This window comes from Odontesthes bonariensis, chromosome 23 (assembly GCF_027942865.1).
Source record: "Odontesthes bonariensis isolate fOdoBon6 chromosome 23, fOdoBon6.hap1, whole genome shotgun sequence".
In the NCBI taxonomy this organism is placed as follows: Eukaryota; Metazoa; Chordata; class Actinopteri; order Atheriniformes; family Atherinopsidae; genus Odontesthes; species Odontesthes bonariensis.
The window spans coordinates 14,959,052-14,976,660 of NC_134528.1; the positions used below are offsets into that span (position 1 = coordinate 14,959,052).

At 40.3% G+C, this 17,609-nt stretch overlaps 2 protein-coding genes across 4 annotated transcripts in view; both read left to right on the top strand.

Moving 5' to 3' along the window:
• LOC142373632 (zinc finger protein 385D-like) overlaps positions 1-9,439 on the top strand; it is an 82,835-nt gene extending 73,396 nt beyond the window's left edge. For all 3 annotated transcript variants that reach the window (XM_075456967.1, XM_075456968.1, XM_075456969.1), the window contains 5 exons: positions 875-1,058; positions 4,942-5,304; positions 5,410-5,612; positions 5,760-5,858; positions 7,435-9,439. In XM_075456967.1, the coding sequence (XP_075313082.1) occupies positions 875-1,058; positions 4,942-5,304; positions 5,410-5,612; positions 5,760-5,858; positions 7,435-7,665 (1,080 nt within the window). In that variant the 3' untranslated portion in view covers positions 7,666-9,439. The remainder of the gene's footprint in view (positions 1-874; positions 1,059-4,941; positions 5,305-5,409; positions 5,613-5,759; positions 5,859-7,434) is intronic.
• A 670-nt stretch (positions 9,440-10,109) lies between these two features.
• On the top strand, positions 10,110-17,503 carry LOC142373633 (dnaJ homolog subfamily C member 7-like). Its single transcript, XM_075456970.1, has 14 exons — positions 10,110-10,237; positions 11,959-12,047; positions 12,316-12,440; positions 12,539-12,652; positions 12,774-12,848; positions 13,061-13,179; positions 13,307-13,460; positions 13,799-13,963; positions 14,111-14,202; positions 14,304-14,377; positions 14,475-14,621; positions 14,714-14,869; positions 15,907-15,996; positions 16,106-17,503. Exons 1-14 carry the CDS (start codon positions 10,167-10,169, stop codon positions 16,141-16,143), a joined length of 1,509 nt encoding a protein of 502 aa, XP_075313085.1. The 5' UTR covers positions 10,110-10,166; the 3' UTR covers positions 16,144-17,503.
• The last annotated feature ends 106 nt before the right edge of the window (positions 17,504-17,609 follow it).

Below are 17,609 nucleotides of genomic sequence, written 5' to 3' on the forward strand. Positions count from 1 at the left end.
TGGTTCTGTACACATGATGCCATGGTCTGTTTAGTGACGGTGCAGAAGCTATTTGAAGTACTTTACATGTTTTTATAAATGTGTAAATTACTTGTCATTCTTATTTTGAGTTAGATGACAAATAGGTGCATTTAATCTTATCTTATTTGTGGAAAATTAAATACTACTAATAATGTTGCCTTAATAAGCGATAGATCATGATTGTAACTCTCAACTGACTCTCACAGTCTTTATCAATAAAATGTTGATAAAGACTGCCTCATTTGTCTAAAATTTGTCTTAAGAAATGTGGAGTATTAAACTGATTGTGCAGATCTGAATAAATAAGCCAAGGAATTTATATAAGATGAACTCATTTAAAGATGGTGTTTTTTACTTGCTGGAAGCTGATCTTCCTCTGTCGAATATGTAGTTTTATCAACAGCCATGTACAACCATTTTAGGATCCAAATGTGCATGCATCTGTTGTTTTGCTGCTATAAATGTGTTTTCTCTTACAGAAGAACGCATGTAGGTCATGTTGTGTCACAGCATATCTGACGTAGGCTATTTTCTGTCAGAGCGAATCGATTCATAGATGAGCCTTTGTGCTCGGAGGAGGGTCATGAGTTGCCAACTGATGCTCATTTGTGCACCATGGCGATGAGTACAACCAAATGGGTGAAGTGACTTCTTTCGTGTCAAATGCTCAAACGCATAATTTTTCCCTAACTCCATGCAGGCATGTGAAGCCAAAGCAATGGAGCAGATGAAAAAAATTAAAGCATACTTTGCTGATGTAATCAGTCATCCTATGAATATACAGTTCAATGACTTTGCCCTCTGCTTTTTCTTCTTTTCTGTGCATATTTGTGGGTATGTGTGTGATGGCTAGACCCAGGCAGAGGCCCACTACAAAGGTCATAAACATGCTCGGAAGCTAAAGGCCTTGGAGACCCAAAGAAACCGGCAGAAGAGTGGACAGAATCAGTCCACAACGGGAAAGGACAGAGACAGAGACAGAGAGGGGGTGCCGTTGGGAGGAGTATCAATGACGATAGACTTGAAAGACAAAACAGGTACAAATTTTTTTTTTAAAGCATTTCTCCCGCCACCCTCTGAGTAATTAGCTGTAATTGAAGACATGTAAGAGCTAAGTCTTTGTAGCTGCCACTCAGCTGGTTAATTACCAGTCATTACCTGTCCTGCTATCATTTGGTCTGTCACATAGGTAATCACTCTCACCAAGCAAAGACACTCTGCAGAATGAAGAGCCTTAAAGCGTTTAAAAAGAGATGCAAGCTAAAAAAGGATCTTTGATTTTGATTATTTATGGTTGTAAATCAGAACTTGCTCAACAGAAGTTCCGCCTGCAGTTTCTTGGTCCTGTTATAAAATGCTTACACTTTGATAGTGGACAAATCAAAAGTTGAAGACTGGAGAAGCTTGTAAAGCAACATTGGGTTCCTTGAGAGGCGCTATATAAATTCACGTTATTATTATCATTGCAGGTAGTCACCAGCACCCAGTAGTACAGCAGCGCCAGTTCGCAACAAATGTCATCTCAAGGCACTTTAAAGATGCGTTCTGATTCAATCAAATTAAAATCCATTTAATTTTGATCCAATTCTAATCCAGTGAACTCAAATTGATTAAAATTCAAATGAGTCCAATCAATGTAATATCAATTCATAAAAAGTTACCGAGCTAAGGAAACCAGCAGATTGCGCTGAAAAATCTCTTCAATTCAATCCATCCTTCAAGATGACCATGTGGAGGAAAAATCCATTTTAACAGGAAGAAACCTGAACCAGAGTCAAGAAGAGCAACCATCTGCCTCGTCCGGTTGTGGGGTTTAGAGGACAGGAAAGAGGGGTCAGTAAGCATCATAACACAAGACCAGGATTATCTGAGAAAGAGAAACACAAGTTAATGACAGTAGTGTCATTAACGGTGAAGATCTATAAGCTGTCTAAAAAAAAGTAATGTTTTAAGCTTAATCTTAAAGGTAGAGAGGGTGTCTGCTTCCTGAGCTCAGCTGGCATCCGTTGGCAGCTGGTTTCACAACAAAGTAGCCTCATAACTGAAGGCTCCTCTCATTCTTGTTTTAGAAACTCTAAGAACAACAAGTAAACCTGCAGGCTGAGAGTGAAGTACCCTGTTGGAAAAATATAGAACAATGAGATCTTTAAGGTCTTGGTCATTAAGAGCTTTGTTTTAGAGGAACAGAATTTAAAAAAAAAATCTGAATTTTAACAGCCAGTGAGGAGAAGAAAAGCTATAGAAAATATGATCTTACCTGCTAGCTGGAGGCTTTTCGGAGAATCTTTGGGACTAAATAATAAAAATAGAATAAAACAATTACAGTCATCCAATCTCAAAGTAACAAATGCATGGAGCAGTTTTTCTGCTTCACTCTGAGGCAGGATGTTCCTAATTTTGGCAATATTACAAAGGTGAAAGAAGGCTGTCCTAGAAACCTGTTTTATGCCAGTCTAGTTTTCTCTCCATAGAAGCCGTTGTAATTACATTTAGAATAACTACAAAGTTAGACAGTGTCTTCCTGAGGTCCAAATACAACAACTTTCATTTCGTCTGAATATAGAAGCAGAAATTCAGAGTCACCCAGTCACTCTCTTTCTTTAAGGCATGCTTGTAGTTTAATCAACTGAGTAGTTTCATCTGGCTTTATAGATAACTATCGTTGGTTATCATAAGCATAGCAATGAAAAGAATGTGATTCACTGTGTTATGTGAGGAACTAACTGGAATCTATCAGATAAATAGGACTTAAAATCTAATAGGACAAGCACAGAGATGTTTCAACTTAGCAGTTATGGGTCTTGAAATAATATGATACAATAGCCTGGACAAAAAGTCCAGTTTGGACGTGTTGATTCAGGGAAAAACTTATTGAATATTGGTTGTGACTCCTCACACTTCTTTATTCCAGCACTGAAAATAGAGTTCCAAGTTATTAAATTATCAAATAATGTATTTTAAGCATTTGTTTAAAAAAAAAAACAAAGCTATATATGACTCATTTTTTTTTAAATCAATGTCAACTTGTCCTTTTTCAAACTACTTTTGATAAAATTCCTAAGATTTACTCCAGTAGTAGTTTGTCTTCTTGAAAACTGTATATTTCAAAGTTTTTGCCATGGGAAAAAAAAAAACTGATTGGCCTAGATTAAAATGACTTTGAGGCATGACTCAACACTTTTTCCCTCATTTATTTAATCGTGATCTTTGAATTTGCTTATCTGGTCCGCCCAAAGACCACCAGAATCAATTAGTGGCTAGCTTCCAATCCCTGGTAAGCTTCTGGTCCCTAGCTAGCCCACATAGCTTTCTCACTTCTCATTTAGTCAGTTCCTCACAACGCATGTGCAGTAGCTGAAATGCCCCATCTCACAGGTACTCAGTATTTGTTCCTCCAGTCTTCAGCGTGGATCAAATGAGCCGTCTGACCCTGTTTTTTTTTTAACTGTGGGTAAGCCTCTGCAGATTTGAAACTGAATCCTCAGCTACAACATTGATGCTGGATTTTGCTCATGATACATCTTGTAACACATTAAAAAAAAAAATCTTATGCATGTGTTACAATATTACTAACAAAAAAAAATTGGCAGAGGTTTTTTTTTTCCTTTTTCTTTTCTTCTTTTTAAGTCTATATTACCCACAATCCACAAATTCTTAGGGACATATGAGTGCACTTACTTGCCACCCTGGATCCTTCCCATTGATTCTTCAGCTGAATTTGACTGCTATACGAGTAATGACTTTGCAATTTACTATTTTACTATTTCTGTCATCAGTTACTCGGCTACTCCTTCTGCCTGACAACAAAATATCAGCATCTTCCTTTCTGTCCCCTCCAGCTGCTTTTCCTTTCCATTATTGATCCTCTCACACCCATTTTCTTTTGCCGCCTATCAATTTCCCTCGAAGCACATAATGATAAGCTTGTTACATTCAGTGGTTGCCATGGTTGTTGATTGATGGTGACAGAGGGAGCTTCAGCAGAGCGAGCCAACAAATGACAGAGGCACAGTAACAAAGGAAGAGTGACTGAGATAGCAGAGAAAGAGCAGGAAAATATATGAAAATATATTTAGGAAATGATATAGAAGAAAAGAAGAAATATAATCAGAAAGGTATGTGAAAGGAACTGAACAAAGAAAATGTGCACGGGGATATCGTGCTTCTCCTCTAGAAGTATATCATAAATAAAACACAAAATTCCACCTTGATTGTATACAATTTTTGTCTTTTATTAATCAAACAGTCATATTATACTGGCATAAAAGTATATGGGGAATTGATAATAAATATATTTATTGATATTGTAAGTAAAGATATTCACAAAACTAACATCTGACCGGTAAAATTGTAAAAAATCTCTGACATCGGTTTTTGCCACAAAAGGCAGCTGTCTCTATATCCTTTAAACAGATAGAACTGGGAATGGAGCACATCTGTTTTTTTAACTTACTACCACAAAGTTAATAAGACTATTTCTCTAATACATCAAAATATCCTTCAATACCTTTCAAATTTAATAAAACAAATACTGGTCATTGGCAGGGAAACAATAAAAAACCGGCAAGCGGCAGGCAAAAATATATATCCATAAACATAAAAGCCACAAGAGGAACCCACAGGAAACCAGGTACACATAAGGGCACAACACAAAACCCAAAGCAGGAATACAAAATTAAGAGCTTGAGTAAGCTGGCAGCTGAAGGATAAACCGGAGGAAGTGCGTACATATACATATAGAAAGATTATTGTTGGACTGATTGAACAAACTTGTGCAGGAAAACTGGTGGGAAATCAAACAATGACTGGAAGTAAAGAACAAAACGTTTAAAAAGTCATTAAAACAGTAACAAATACATCATTGACAGTCCAGGTTCCTCTGCATTTTTTTTCTATTTATGTCGATCCATCTGTCCACAGACTCAAATTCCTCGTCCCAACCTGCACAGCAGCAACCCGAGAACAACCAGGGGAGCTCACAAGCAACAACGACATCTTCACAAACTTCAACCTCGGACTCCTCCTCTCTCCCCTCTCCTCACCAGTGCCAACAAGTTTCCCCTGGTTCTCAGCTTTCCGATCTACCCTCACACACTCCACATGTGGATGGGTCTGCAGATTCAGCACCACACTCTGACCTTCATGAAAGCTCCACAGGAGGCGAGGGGGAGGCAGCAAAGGTGGAAGAGGTTAACGAGGCCAAGAGCGACAAAAAACAATTCCACTGTCCAATGTGCAAAGTGACGGTCAATTCCAGTTCCCAGTTGGAGGCTCACTGTAGCGGTATTCACTTTAAAGTTTTAGTTTTAAGCCACTAGAATTTTTTACTTAATCTTTACTATTCTGACATTTTGACCTAAGCACACCCCCTCCGTTTGTCTGAATCAGGGTCTAAGCACAAACAAATGCTGGATGGGCCAAACAGCAGCAAGTCGCATCGCAGGGTAAAGATGACATCAACGCCTAGATCGAAATGTCGTGTGAAACAACGGATAGGCAGCAACTGCAGAGCAGCTATTGGTGCAACCAAGCAGGCTTTTCACTGTGACCTGTGCCAGGTGTCCGTCAACTCAGAGACACAGCTGAAGCAGGTACATGGATTTATGTTGCGATTTTATTTGATGAGTTTTACAGCTGCATAAACCATTTACAGCTCTGTAAAAGCTAAATTACGCCTCTTTGGTTTGTTAGTCAGAGCTGTCTTGACTTAATCACTGTATATCTCTGTCCTCTTTAAGCACACAAACAGCAGGAGACACAAAGAGCGTTTGTCTGGGAGGCCTGTCAAGGCCAAGTTCGCCCCCTATAATAAACTACATCCCAGTGCTGTCTTGGCGGTGAGTCTCTCACATACGCACACACACTCATTTATTTTTGTCCACATTGGACATGGCCAGTAAAGAACACGGACAATGCAAAACATCACATTCACAAACTCAACAAATGCTAAAGGGAAGCTATCCCTGGCAATTGCAAGCAAACGTTGATCAACATCAAACCGCTGACAGGTGAAAGAAAAAGATCTTGTTTTTTTGACACATTAAAGAATTTTGCCCCAAATGACGACCTCTGAGCGCTCCAGTAGTAGGAAGAGTCAGGCTAGAGGTGGGTGCTGTAAGAAAAGCAAAAAGAAGACTGAGGGATAGCACCATTTTTAAAATGAGAGGAGACATACTGAAAGGGCTAAACGCATGCAGTGATTCGATGAATGAGAAAGATAGGGAAGTAGGCGGATAGAGGAGAGGCTGGATTAGCAGGGAAGAGTGTGAAAGGATCAGGCTCTCTCTCTCTTTGTTGACTTTCAACTTTCAGTTTGTCACGCCCACGGGACTTTCCCCATGTTTTTAGTTTTATGTTTTATCATGTTTTAGGTTATGTTTTCGTTTTCAGTTCATGTCCTGCATTTAGTTTTGTGTTCTAGGTTGTTTCATGTCTTGGTTTTTGAGTTCACGTTTAGTTAGGTTTTTCCATTGTTTTTTATCACTCACTCAGTTCGTTAGCTTCACTCACTTCACCTGTGTTTCCCCATCAGCTGCACTCATTCACTAATCACTCCCAGTTCCCTATTTAGTTTCCAGTCTACCCTTTCAGTTTGTGATATCCTTACCTACATACCTGCCTTCCACTACTCCTGATTTTCACACCCTCATGCCACGCTACGTCTTGTTCAAGTTAAATATTTATTCCATGCCATGCTCAGTCATTTCTTTTGTTTTTCCATAGTCAGTTTTTTGTTAACCACGTATTATTTTTGTGAATAAATCTCAGTTTTTGCTTAACACCTTTTTGAGTCCGCATCCGTGTCCTACCTCGCCACCAAACCTGACACAGTTGCAGACCAAGAACATCTCAGGAAAAAAGCTCTCCCAGACAGCAGCTTCCCTCCTGCAGGACTGTGTGCCCTGCCATATAGCTACAAAACATATTCAGGACTGGTTCAGTAAACAACACATATAGCCAAAAGCATTGCTCCGATCTCCGAACTTCCCAGATTCATCCTGATTAAGCATCTGTGGGACCTGTAGCAAAGGCTCCAAAACCAGCAGGACCCAAAGAATCCAGAGTCCCAGTCCACATTACACCGTCGAAAATCACAACAAAGTTGTAAATCTCTGAATGTTACTTCATACGCATGATGGTAGCAAAGCTGTATTGCTCAGCTTGTTGTCCACTTTGTTCCAGACTGAGATTCAGCTGCTGTTAGAAGTCTTAGTCATGGTCCCCACAAAATGAATACTAATCAATAAGTAACCCTAATGCTAAACTAAGTCTGATAATGAAGAAGATTGTAAAGGCTTAACATCAGTACGAGCTGACGTTTTTAAAGTGCTGCCTTACATGTTGCAGCTGCTACCATGGCTATACACTTGTAGTCTTATTTAGACTGAATATATCTCTTGTCTTTGGTTTCAGACTAAACTGGCCCTCCAGAAGCAGCTATCCAAAGCCCTGCCTGCCGGGTTCCTGACCAGCTCGCTCAATCCAGCTGCACTGTGCGCCCTGACGTCTGGGCATTTGGCACTACGACTGCCTCCAGGTCCTACAGCCTTCATCCAGGGTCCCCTCATCAGCCCAACACTCTTCAGGCCAGCCCCAGGACCTCTGAGGGCCACACATGCACCCATTATCTTCTCTCCGTATTAGCAATGAACATGAGGCTTTGGGACTTACAGTAGAGTGGACTTAATCTAGCCACAGCTGGGCAAGCAGAAATGATTCATTTGGCCTGCTTTGGTCAGTACAGAACAACCAGATTAACACCAGGACACTATGCAGGGACAGTGAGGACAGTATGATACGTTTGGCTGGTACAAGGTTACTAAGTGCTAACTGATCAGCGTGTCACCCTTAAAAATGGAAGGACCATCTCTCAGCTGTATCATGGCAGCTAACAGCTGAGTGCATGTTCCCCAAGGTCTGGACCCCGCTGCAAGCCATAACAATGAACATCTTTTAGTTTAATTCATGACAGTAATATAATTACAAAGAAGGGTTTTCTTTGAACAGTGCTGTTCAGTGTTGTTGCCAAAAATTCTTTCGCTTTTAGAGCTTTCATTGGAACTCTGGGAAAACAAGAAAAACACTTCATCCATGCTTTGGTTTCCATAACCGGATCCAGACTGAGAAAATCCACAATGCATTAATTTCCCATAAAACTGGTCTATTCTATATGACCAGCCTTAATGTATAAAAAAAAAAGACAATGGACATTTTGCACTGCTGAGTATTTTGTATCTCGACAAAGTTTGTATCCTTTGAGCCATCGTCTGATGAGGATACATTTTCTTTCTTCACTTTAGATCCACATATCCTTTTCCAGTCGCTCTGTGTCTTTGTCTTTTGTCTTTGGCTTTTTGTGCAATAAGGTGACAATCAACCAAATGGATATAGAGTAAATTTATTGTGTAAAATGAGATGGTTTAAAATACTTATACATTTAAAAATTACATTTCTTTTAAACAAGGCATTGTAATGTCTATCTGTTGATAGCTTGGTAGATTAATAGGGTGTGACACTTTAAGTCACCATGTTTACGATAGCATTTATAAGCAGACTACAGTACAATGCACTATGATTTAGTTTATGCGTCTTCACACATGACACACTTAATATGTCTTTACAGCACAAGGCACAACGGATGAGACCCAGTGCATTGATAAATAACTTTAAAAGGCCCTATTAGCCACCAATAATCTAACAACGGTATTGTGGTGTTTTGATCCTCTTGGAAAATGTTTCAGTTTTGCTTATAAAAAGCTAAACACAGGGACTTGAAGTAAGGAGTTTCCTGCAAGTAAGGATTTTGCAACAGCTGGGTGCAGTTTGTGCAGGATGAAGGAGCAGATATGTGCCATTCATGGACATCTGAAGTATTCATGTTGTGAAATGTGTCATTCAAATGATTAAAACGCTTATTTTTATAGTGAATATAAAAAAAAAAAACTGCATATTTTCATTATAGATATTTCTCTCCCACACAGCTCGGCTGAATCACCTTAAGCAATATTTATTTTAAAGTGTCACCTGGTAAGATTAATTATTAGTGTAAGTGTGCATTTATTGCAATAATGTAAATTATCATGTGGTAAAACTGTTAATACTGTATTCCAAATTAACTTATAAATAGTCCTGGTTTTTACCTGGTTGTGGTTGTTTTTCCTTCCCATGGACACGTGTCTCTATTGCTATTAACTGTTGTATGTACTAAAGTATACATTATAGAGCAAAAGAAATGCATCATTTCAATATTGAGTCATAGTATGGGGTTGTACTAACGTGGTGATTTGCTGAATTTCTCATAATTTAAAAACATCAATGACGAGCAGGCAACGTAACACAGTAACATAATCTTTTTGTCAGATTATAGTCTTGTCATGAGTGACACAGAATAAGAAGTTGCTTTTGTTTGTCCCCAGCAGCAGATTAAAGCCTATACTTTATGATAACTAAATGCCCTCTGGTGGTGTTTTGTTGTTGGTCCAGACCAGACAGGATAAACTAACAAAGTGAAACACGGCTATTTACCGCATTTATCCATAAATGTCCAACAAGTCAAATTGTAACATTAGATATCACGCTCTTCATCGTAACGCCAGCGCAGAGGTGAGAAAATCCGTGCACTAACTGCAATTCACACAATTTTGACACGGCGTTTTTTGGTCTGGGTGTCGAGTTTTGGAGAGAGTTCGGCTCCAAACTCGTATGACTAACCGCGGCGTTTTCAGATGTTTAATTTGTAGGTCGTTTTCATCCGAAGAGCTCTTTAATTAGCAGCTGCGAAAACACACCAGCAGGTGGAGCTGCAAGCTCTCAGATGAGGTTTGACCTCATACAGCGGTGTGGTCGGATGTGCATTTGTAAGAGTAGGTTACAGTGGTTTGAAGCCGAGACAAAGGCTGAAACAGTTGAACAGTTAATCTTTTATTCAGTTTAGCTCATTGTTTACACAGAAAAAAAAATATGGTTGTGACCCACTGACATAATTAAATATATCACGTTCGTAAACAGTCACGTGACCTGCTATGGGCACTTATATAACAAAACTCGTACTAGTTGCCTACTTTTGATTGACCCCGAAAAAAATCCGGAAATGACGTCGAGTCGTTACAGCCGTCGGTCGCTTCGGCTTGTACTTTCCAGAAAAGATGGCAGCTGTTGACATCGACATGCCGGTAGAAACGGAGTCCAAGATCCGCCGTCAGGACGACATGGAGCGGTAAGCTTGTTGTTCTTATTTCTGCTTCATTTAGCCGTGTTTACAGTGCGCGAACGGCAGGGCTGAATGCAGCCGGCGAGCTGACGAGGCTCGAAAACATCAGTCCGGTCACCCCGGAGGGAAGCTACACGCTAGCTTACGGTGAACAGCAGCTCACCGTCTTTTTTTGAAGAAAAAAATATATATAAATCCTACATTTTACAGCTTATTGAGAATCGCAAGCATTTGTGTTATCTAAGATGAGATTGTTTAATTTGTTCGTGAAATCGAGGGTTTTTTCAAATTAACCGACGTAACCGCCGATTGTTAAAATAGCCCAGTTTTAGCGTGTTTCGACACATGTGTAACCGCAGAGTGAGAATATATGTGGAGATTAAAATCCTTTGAAAATCCTTCTGTTCACACGTTTAAAATGCTAACTAAAGTTCAAAATTGCTTCTTTTTATGGACACTAGCATTAAACGGGGTTTTTCCTCCTGTGGTGGCAGTTAAGTAATTTACATCCACGGATGAGTCACCCAGCTAAGAAGTCGAAACTTGACTGTACACTTTGCGTTGTTTGTGTCCAGCCAAATGATCTTTGGTAAACTGCCTGGTGCAATTAGTCTTAGGTAAGTTTTTCGACTCGAACATTTAGTTTGTAATAAGCGTCTCCAAACAATGCCAGTCGCCTGAACCTCACGAGGTTTCAACAAGCTTGATGGCAAAGATGAGATCAGCACATGGATCCAGTCAGTTAAACATGGAGCCGAAGATAAAGCTGGATCCAAAAGCTGAAGTGCGTGTGAGAGTGCAACTCCTGTGCATACGAACTTTTCGGCTGAACTGAAAGGCAGCTGTGCTGTTTTATTGTAAGATTAAATATAAGCGTGGAAAAACTCTTGGGAAGAATTTGTATTACATTTTTAGAATAAGAAAATGTAGAGAAGTTGAGATGGAGAACTTACTGAACAAGGCTTCCTCTGACACAGCTTCAGCATCAAACTGTTCAGTTTGACTTTCCCTTATTGAGAAAAGGAATCAAGTGCTGATTCGCTGAGGCGTGTAACAATGGGAAGTGTTCCTCAGCTTTTTCAGGTTTGAATCTTACAAACTAGTCCAAACTTCACTGCGAGGACTCTCCTTGAGGAGTGGCGAGACCAGTCAGCCAAACCACTACACAGCACACTACTGCTCAAACTAAAAAGATAATAGTTGGTTCATTGATAAAGAAAATAATTGGCAGTGTCTCATTTCTAGTCGGCTCAAATTAATACAGTTATACACACTTTGTGTGTTCAACAGCCCACATTTCTCAACATTTACCTCCAAACTAGAGCTGTGGAGGATTCGAAAAAGATGCGTGCAGCGTACAAGAGAGCGGCGCAGCAGCTGCGGCTACTTCTGTTTACCCTTAAGCACTCGGTGCGTCTAACGGGACTGCAGCAGGTGAACTTCGCAGCTAAGTTTAGTTCTGGACTGTGCGTACCCTGCTCTGCTGTCCCAGTTTCAGGTGAACAGCCGAAGCCTTACAGACACTCAGGCTCTGCCCCATCTGCAAGAAATTCCCAGATGAACTCAAATGGCTACCGGGGCTAGTGTTTTACAGCCAGGTTCAGTTTCAGTTATGTTTCTCAGTCGCTCTAGCTGCCTACAGGGATGCAGTGCACTTCTTTTTTGTTTTTTGTTGTTGTTGTTTTGATTCAGTTGTTCACTTTGGCTTTTGTTTGTCCTCTCTGCAGTCAGGCTGAAGGCTTCAAAGAGAAAGGAAATTCATACTACAGCAAGAAAGATTACTCCGAAGCTTTCAACTATTACACGAAGGCCATTGGTGAGATTACTGTTAATCGCTGGGATTAAGTTTTCCACATGGTTTGATTGGTTGCAACCACTCAAACGCCACCCGAGCTCTGTTCATGCTCTCCTTTTGAGAAATGTGTTTATGTCACACTCACCCTGTGAACAGTGGCACTGATTTTTAGTGCTACTCATCACTTTCACCCTGCTTTAGCTGATCATCAGATTGTGTATGTTTACTGTCGTTGTCCAGATGTGGTCTGTGTGTCACTTTTTTTTTTTTTTTTTTTTTAATTCTAAAGACGCATCCCCCAGAACTGCCAGTTATTATGGCAACAGGGCGGCCACGCTCATGATGCTCTCTCGCTTTCGAGAAGCCCTTGAAGATTCCCAGCAGGCAGTGCGTCTGGATGACCGTTTCATGAAGGTTGGTTTCTACAGATTATCACACCTGGCGCATCATCTTTTGTTTGCTTAGCGATTTTGGGCAGTTCTGAAACATTCGTGTCCCTGCTTCCACCACAGGGGCATCTACGCGAGGGCAAGTGCCACTTGTCTTTGGGAAATGCCATGGCGGCCAGTCGCTGCTTTCAGAAGGTTCTGGAGCTGGAGCCCAGCAATAGAGAGGCCCAACAGGAGGTAGGAGCTTCTTTTATTCAGTAACTGTATAAAAGAGGCTTTCAGCTTTCTTTGAGCACAGTTAATTCATCTGTTCACATTTTGAAAATGGCCCTTACGTTTGAGTTGTGATTTCTTCTAGAAAAAGAGTGCAGCGACACTCCTGGAGTACGAGCGGATGGCAGAATTCGGTTTTGAAAAGCGGGATTTCAGAAAGGTAATTGTGGTCATGTTCTGTTGTTGTCAACCGCTTCGATTTTGATTTTAAACTCTTATCAGTTCGTTTGACTGGAAGGAGCATGGTTAACTTTAAACATGTGAAACTTTTGCACAGCTCCAAATATTTGTAAAGATTTCTCAATGTCTGAACGTAAGGATGGAGTGTAGCTGGTGCAGTCAGTGTGGTATTCGGTTGTTGTCCTGATCCAGGTTGTCTACTGTATGGACCGAGCCTTAGCTTTGGCTACTGCCTGCCACCGCTTCAAAATCCTGAAGGCGGAGTGTCTCGCTCTGCTGGGACGCTATCCAGAGGCCCAGTCTGTGGCGAGGTAGGAAGAAGGCCATATTCCTTAATGGAGCAACTGACTTGTATGATTATTGTGTCAAATTGATGCTATTTTTCCGATTTGACAGTTTTGGAAAATCCGATCTTTTAACAGCTTTTTCTTTTTACAGCGACATCTTGCGAATGGACTCCACTAACGCTGACGCACTTTATGTTCGGGGCCTGTGTCTTTACTATGAGGACTGCATCGATAAAGCTGTGCAGTTTTTCGTCCAGGCTCTGCGCATGGCACCCGACCACGAAAAGGCCCGGCTAGCCTGCAGGGTAAGATCTTCACTTTGTCCTTTACAGCTAATGTACTTATTTAAAATCCAGAGAGACGATTAGAAGAGGATTTTTGTCTTGAAATATTCTTGAAATCTTTTGTAGCGTATTTAACTTTAGCGGTAGACTCGAAATGGTGTGTTTTGGTAGGAAAAGAATATTGATCTTCACTGGATACCTTGAAACATAAATGGAATGAAAAGTGTCTGTAGAGGTCACACACATTAAAGCAGCTTAATACAATTTTTCCATTACTTAAAACACGCTGGGGGGGGAGTGATCACTAATATGATCTGTCAAGTGTCGTAAGATAAGTCTTTGTTCTCCTCTTAAACCAGAACGCCAAAGCTCTGAAAGCCAAGAAGGAGGAAGGCAACCAGGCGTTTAAGAACAACAACTACGAAGCTGCCTATCAGCTGTACACAGCGGCGCTGGCGATAGATCCCAACAACATCAAGACCAACGCCAAACTCTACTGCAACAGAGCCACAGCAGGAGCAAAGGTAAAAGGCAGCAAGTCGGCTTAACCTACGCAGTAAAGCAATCGTAGATACTTTTAACTAAAAAATATTAGCTCTTTGTCTTTGCCTGTCAGTTTGTCATAAACTCTTTTTTTTTTTTTTTTTTTTTTTGTCTTTGATGATTAAAAGCTGAAGAAACTGAATCAAGCCATTGAAGACTGTACCAGTGCAATCAAACTAGATGACTCTTACATCAAAGCCTACCTGAGAAGAGCTCAGTGGTATGTTACGCATACGTCATTTTGAGTGAATCCTTCCCGTTTTGCGTGTCTTTGTTGTTCAGAATTGTGCAGTTTTTCAGTGGCTTTCTGTCGCCCCGTAGCTACACGGACACGGAGCAGTATGAAGAGGCTGTACGTGACTATGAAAAAGTTTACCAGACAGAGAAAACCTCAGGTATGCTGCTGCCCGGGTTGTCTCGTATTTGCCCGCTTTAACTGACATGTGCAGGGTTCCATGGACTCACATGCTCTGCCTCTCCATTACACTCCAGATCACAAGATTTTGCTGAAGACCGCACAGATGGCGCTGAAAAAGAGCAAAAGGAAAGATTACTACAAGGTGCTGGGCGTTGGCAAGAACGCTACTGAGGATGAGATTAAAAAAGCATACCGCAAACGGGCCCTCATGCACCACCCAGGTATCTAAACTGGCCTTTAACACATACTTAATAACACTTTTAGTCGTCTTTTTTTTTTTTTATCTCAAAGGTCATCTTCAATTGTCTTGCAGACCGCCACAGTGCAGCGACTCCAGAGGTGCAAAAGGAGGAAGAGAAGAAGTTCAAGGAAGTGGGCGAGGCATTCACCGTCCTGTCTGACCCAAAGAAGAAGTTCCGCTATGACAGTGGGCACGACCTGGAGGATGACGGCTGCTTTGATGGTGGAGGTGAATGCTTTTTTTTAACACTCACGCTCACTCCTTGTGCTCAGCAGGTTTTCACTTCATTTCCCATTTAGATTTGAGAAGAGGGGTTAAACTGTCATTTGTCAGTTGGGAAGCAATTTACCTTTTGCTGATGGCTCGGTAGATTTTTCCAAACAGACCGTTTCTCTAGTCATATATAAGAAAAAGTGTGGCTTTAAGCCATAACTTTGCTTATTTAATTTTCGTTGATGGTAAGCCAGGTATTGATACTGAATCTGAGGAGAAGGGTACAAAGAAACGTACAAACCCAGTTAGTATCAATAGTTACACCTGAGTTAGATTAGCCAGTGTAAAAAAGCTTTCATAGAAACCCAGAAAAGGAATGAGACTTGTCATTTGCAATTTGGAAAATGAGTTTGGATCAGTTGGATCGGTCTGAGTTAGTCCGTTTGACAGGCCGTTACATTTAGTCTTTTTCTTTTTGTCAGGATATTTTAGAATTGTCATCATAGAACAGGCAAAGTTGTAAACATTCTGAAAACAGATTGACAACGACTGAATTTCACTTGGCTAATTTGCTTTAAAAGTCCTTGTATTAACTCATGTGGGTCTGGTGTCACTCCAGCTTAACGTTCATGTTATTAGTGACATTTCATTTAACCTTTAAGTGGATCGGATGTCTGTGGTATCTTGTTCTGTCTGTAGAGGGCGCCGTAAGTCCAGAAATGTGCAGTATTTCTGCAGTAAGTTTTGTTAATGTGACCTCAGGTTATTGTCTCAGTCTTTGAACGGATTTGATTGTGATAATTGGTGGAGAACGACCTTAAAAGGTAAATGACCAAACCTTAGATTTCTTTTAAATATTAAATTTCTAAATGTTTCAAATAAAATTAAAACGGGTGCAAAGATCGATGTTGGAATTAAATGTCAAGCTTGAAAATAAAGTTGCACTTAATGCTTCCAAAGTAGATTCGGATCGTAACTGTTGGCTTTACAATTGGATGCTTAAATGTGCAAGTTCTGGTTTTTCCTCACAGAATTTCTGTCCTTCTTTTCAGATTTCGACGCCAACAACATCTTCAGGGCTTTCTTTGGTGGCCACGGTGGTGGTGGAGGAGGAGGAGGATTTAACTTTGATTCCAGTCCAGGTATGTTTTTGTCATTTATGTTTGTTGTAACGTGGAAGAATTTATCACAGAATATGCATCATTTGAACTCTTTCCTTGTTTGTTTGTTTGTTTTTTTTTCCTTCCTCAGACTCCGGACCTGGAAACTTCTTTTTCCAGTTTGGCTAAAGTAAAGAAACCATTAAAAAGGGAAAATGCAGCCCTGAAGTGAACAAAATGAAGTCACCTTCTGATGCTCGTGCTCTGAAGTGTGTTGCAAAATCTGCCCACCATTCCTCCCCAAACGATTATTAATTATTGCATTCTCTCCTAAACTCCTGAATTCACGCCCTATGTTGACACTAACGGACACCGAGAAGGATAATTCGCAGAGTTTAGTTATGGATTAACGATGAGCATAAATAAGCACTGAAGAAGTCCTGTTGAAGACATTTGTATCAGCTGATCAGAGCATGTTGTAATTGCCAAAAGCTGACTTGTATTAAATGTGATTTATTCTTATAAAACTGACCCAGTCTTAAAGCTGGTCAGGGATGAGAACATGTAAGCATGTAAGTTGATCATTTTTAGAAGACATAACATGGTTTATGTCATTAAGGTTCTGCTGGGACAGCATGTCTCTATAAAGCAAGAGTCGGTGTACTGACGACGTATAATGTTTAAATTGAGCTCAGGACAAGCTCTGAAAACCAGTGCTGTTCTCTTGCGAGTTTTTCACCAGGTTTTATCGGCTCACTTGCCAAAATTTGCAGGGGTTTTGTTTCTTTACCACATTTTCGTGTATATTTGACTCGAATGTAAAGCATATGTTTTTCTTCAGTCTTCCTTTAGTCCGTTTATTTATTGAAGTGTATTCCCTCATCTATATGCAATAGAAAGCCACCGGTCCTTGTCTTATAATCACTAAACATTGTCCATATAGAACGCCTCAATTTTGCTCTGTTGAAAACAATGTGACCAATTCCGACTTCCACTTAAACCTCACACACACACACACACACACACAAGTCCTGTTGTCCCATTCAAATTCAAGTGGTGCCTTACCCAGATCAGTTAAAGCATCATACAGTGAAATCGACATCAGACGCTGTAGAGCAACGCCACATCCTGTTTGGAAAAAAAGGCCACAGTTGCATATATTTACCATGTTTTCGTGTTTGTGCTATTTTTTGTAGGGAAACGCTTTTCATGTCCATCCAGGAAACTGATGTGAATTTTGCAAATGAAGTCTTTCTCCTGTTGAAAAGGAAAGACTTGTTTTTGGTTTCCTGTCATCAGTCACCAGGTTGTCACCCTCCTGCTGCGTACTCGTCTTGCACGTTTGGTCAGATCAGCCCTTCCTCTACTTGTTTCCACCCGTTTTAAAGGGGCGCTGATCGTAGGTCGGAAGCTTCCATTGTAAATTTTTCTGTCTCTGATCTATGTATCGTTTTTAAAAATGTTTTACAGTATTAACAAGACATGCTTTTCTTTCTTTTTTTTTTTTTTTTTTTAAATTGTGGAAATAAAGGCCTGTCTTTAACTGTAACACTGGACTTTTTTTTCTTGCACGATTTCATATTTGAAACTGATTTTTCTTCTAGATTTTCAAGAAGTATTGCACTTAACTTAATATCTGACACAGTTTTGGAGAA

What these genes read in the sequence shown, in the direction of transcription:
- LOC142373633 (XM_075456970.1), top strand. Translation starts at nt 10,167, where the DNA reads ATGGCAGCTGTTGACATCGACATGCCGGTAGAAACGGAGTCCAAGATC. An exon ending in AGGCCCGGCTAGCCTGCAGG is followed by an intron (nt 13,461 to 13,798) that starts GTAAGATCTTCA and finishes CTCTTAAACCAG; the next exon opens with AACGCCAAAGCTCTGAAAGC. An exon ending in CCAGACAGAGAAAACCTCAG is followed by an intron (nt 14,378 to 14,474) that starts GTATGCTGCTGC and finishes ATTACACTCCAG; the next exon opens with ATCACAAGATTTTGCTGAAG.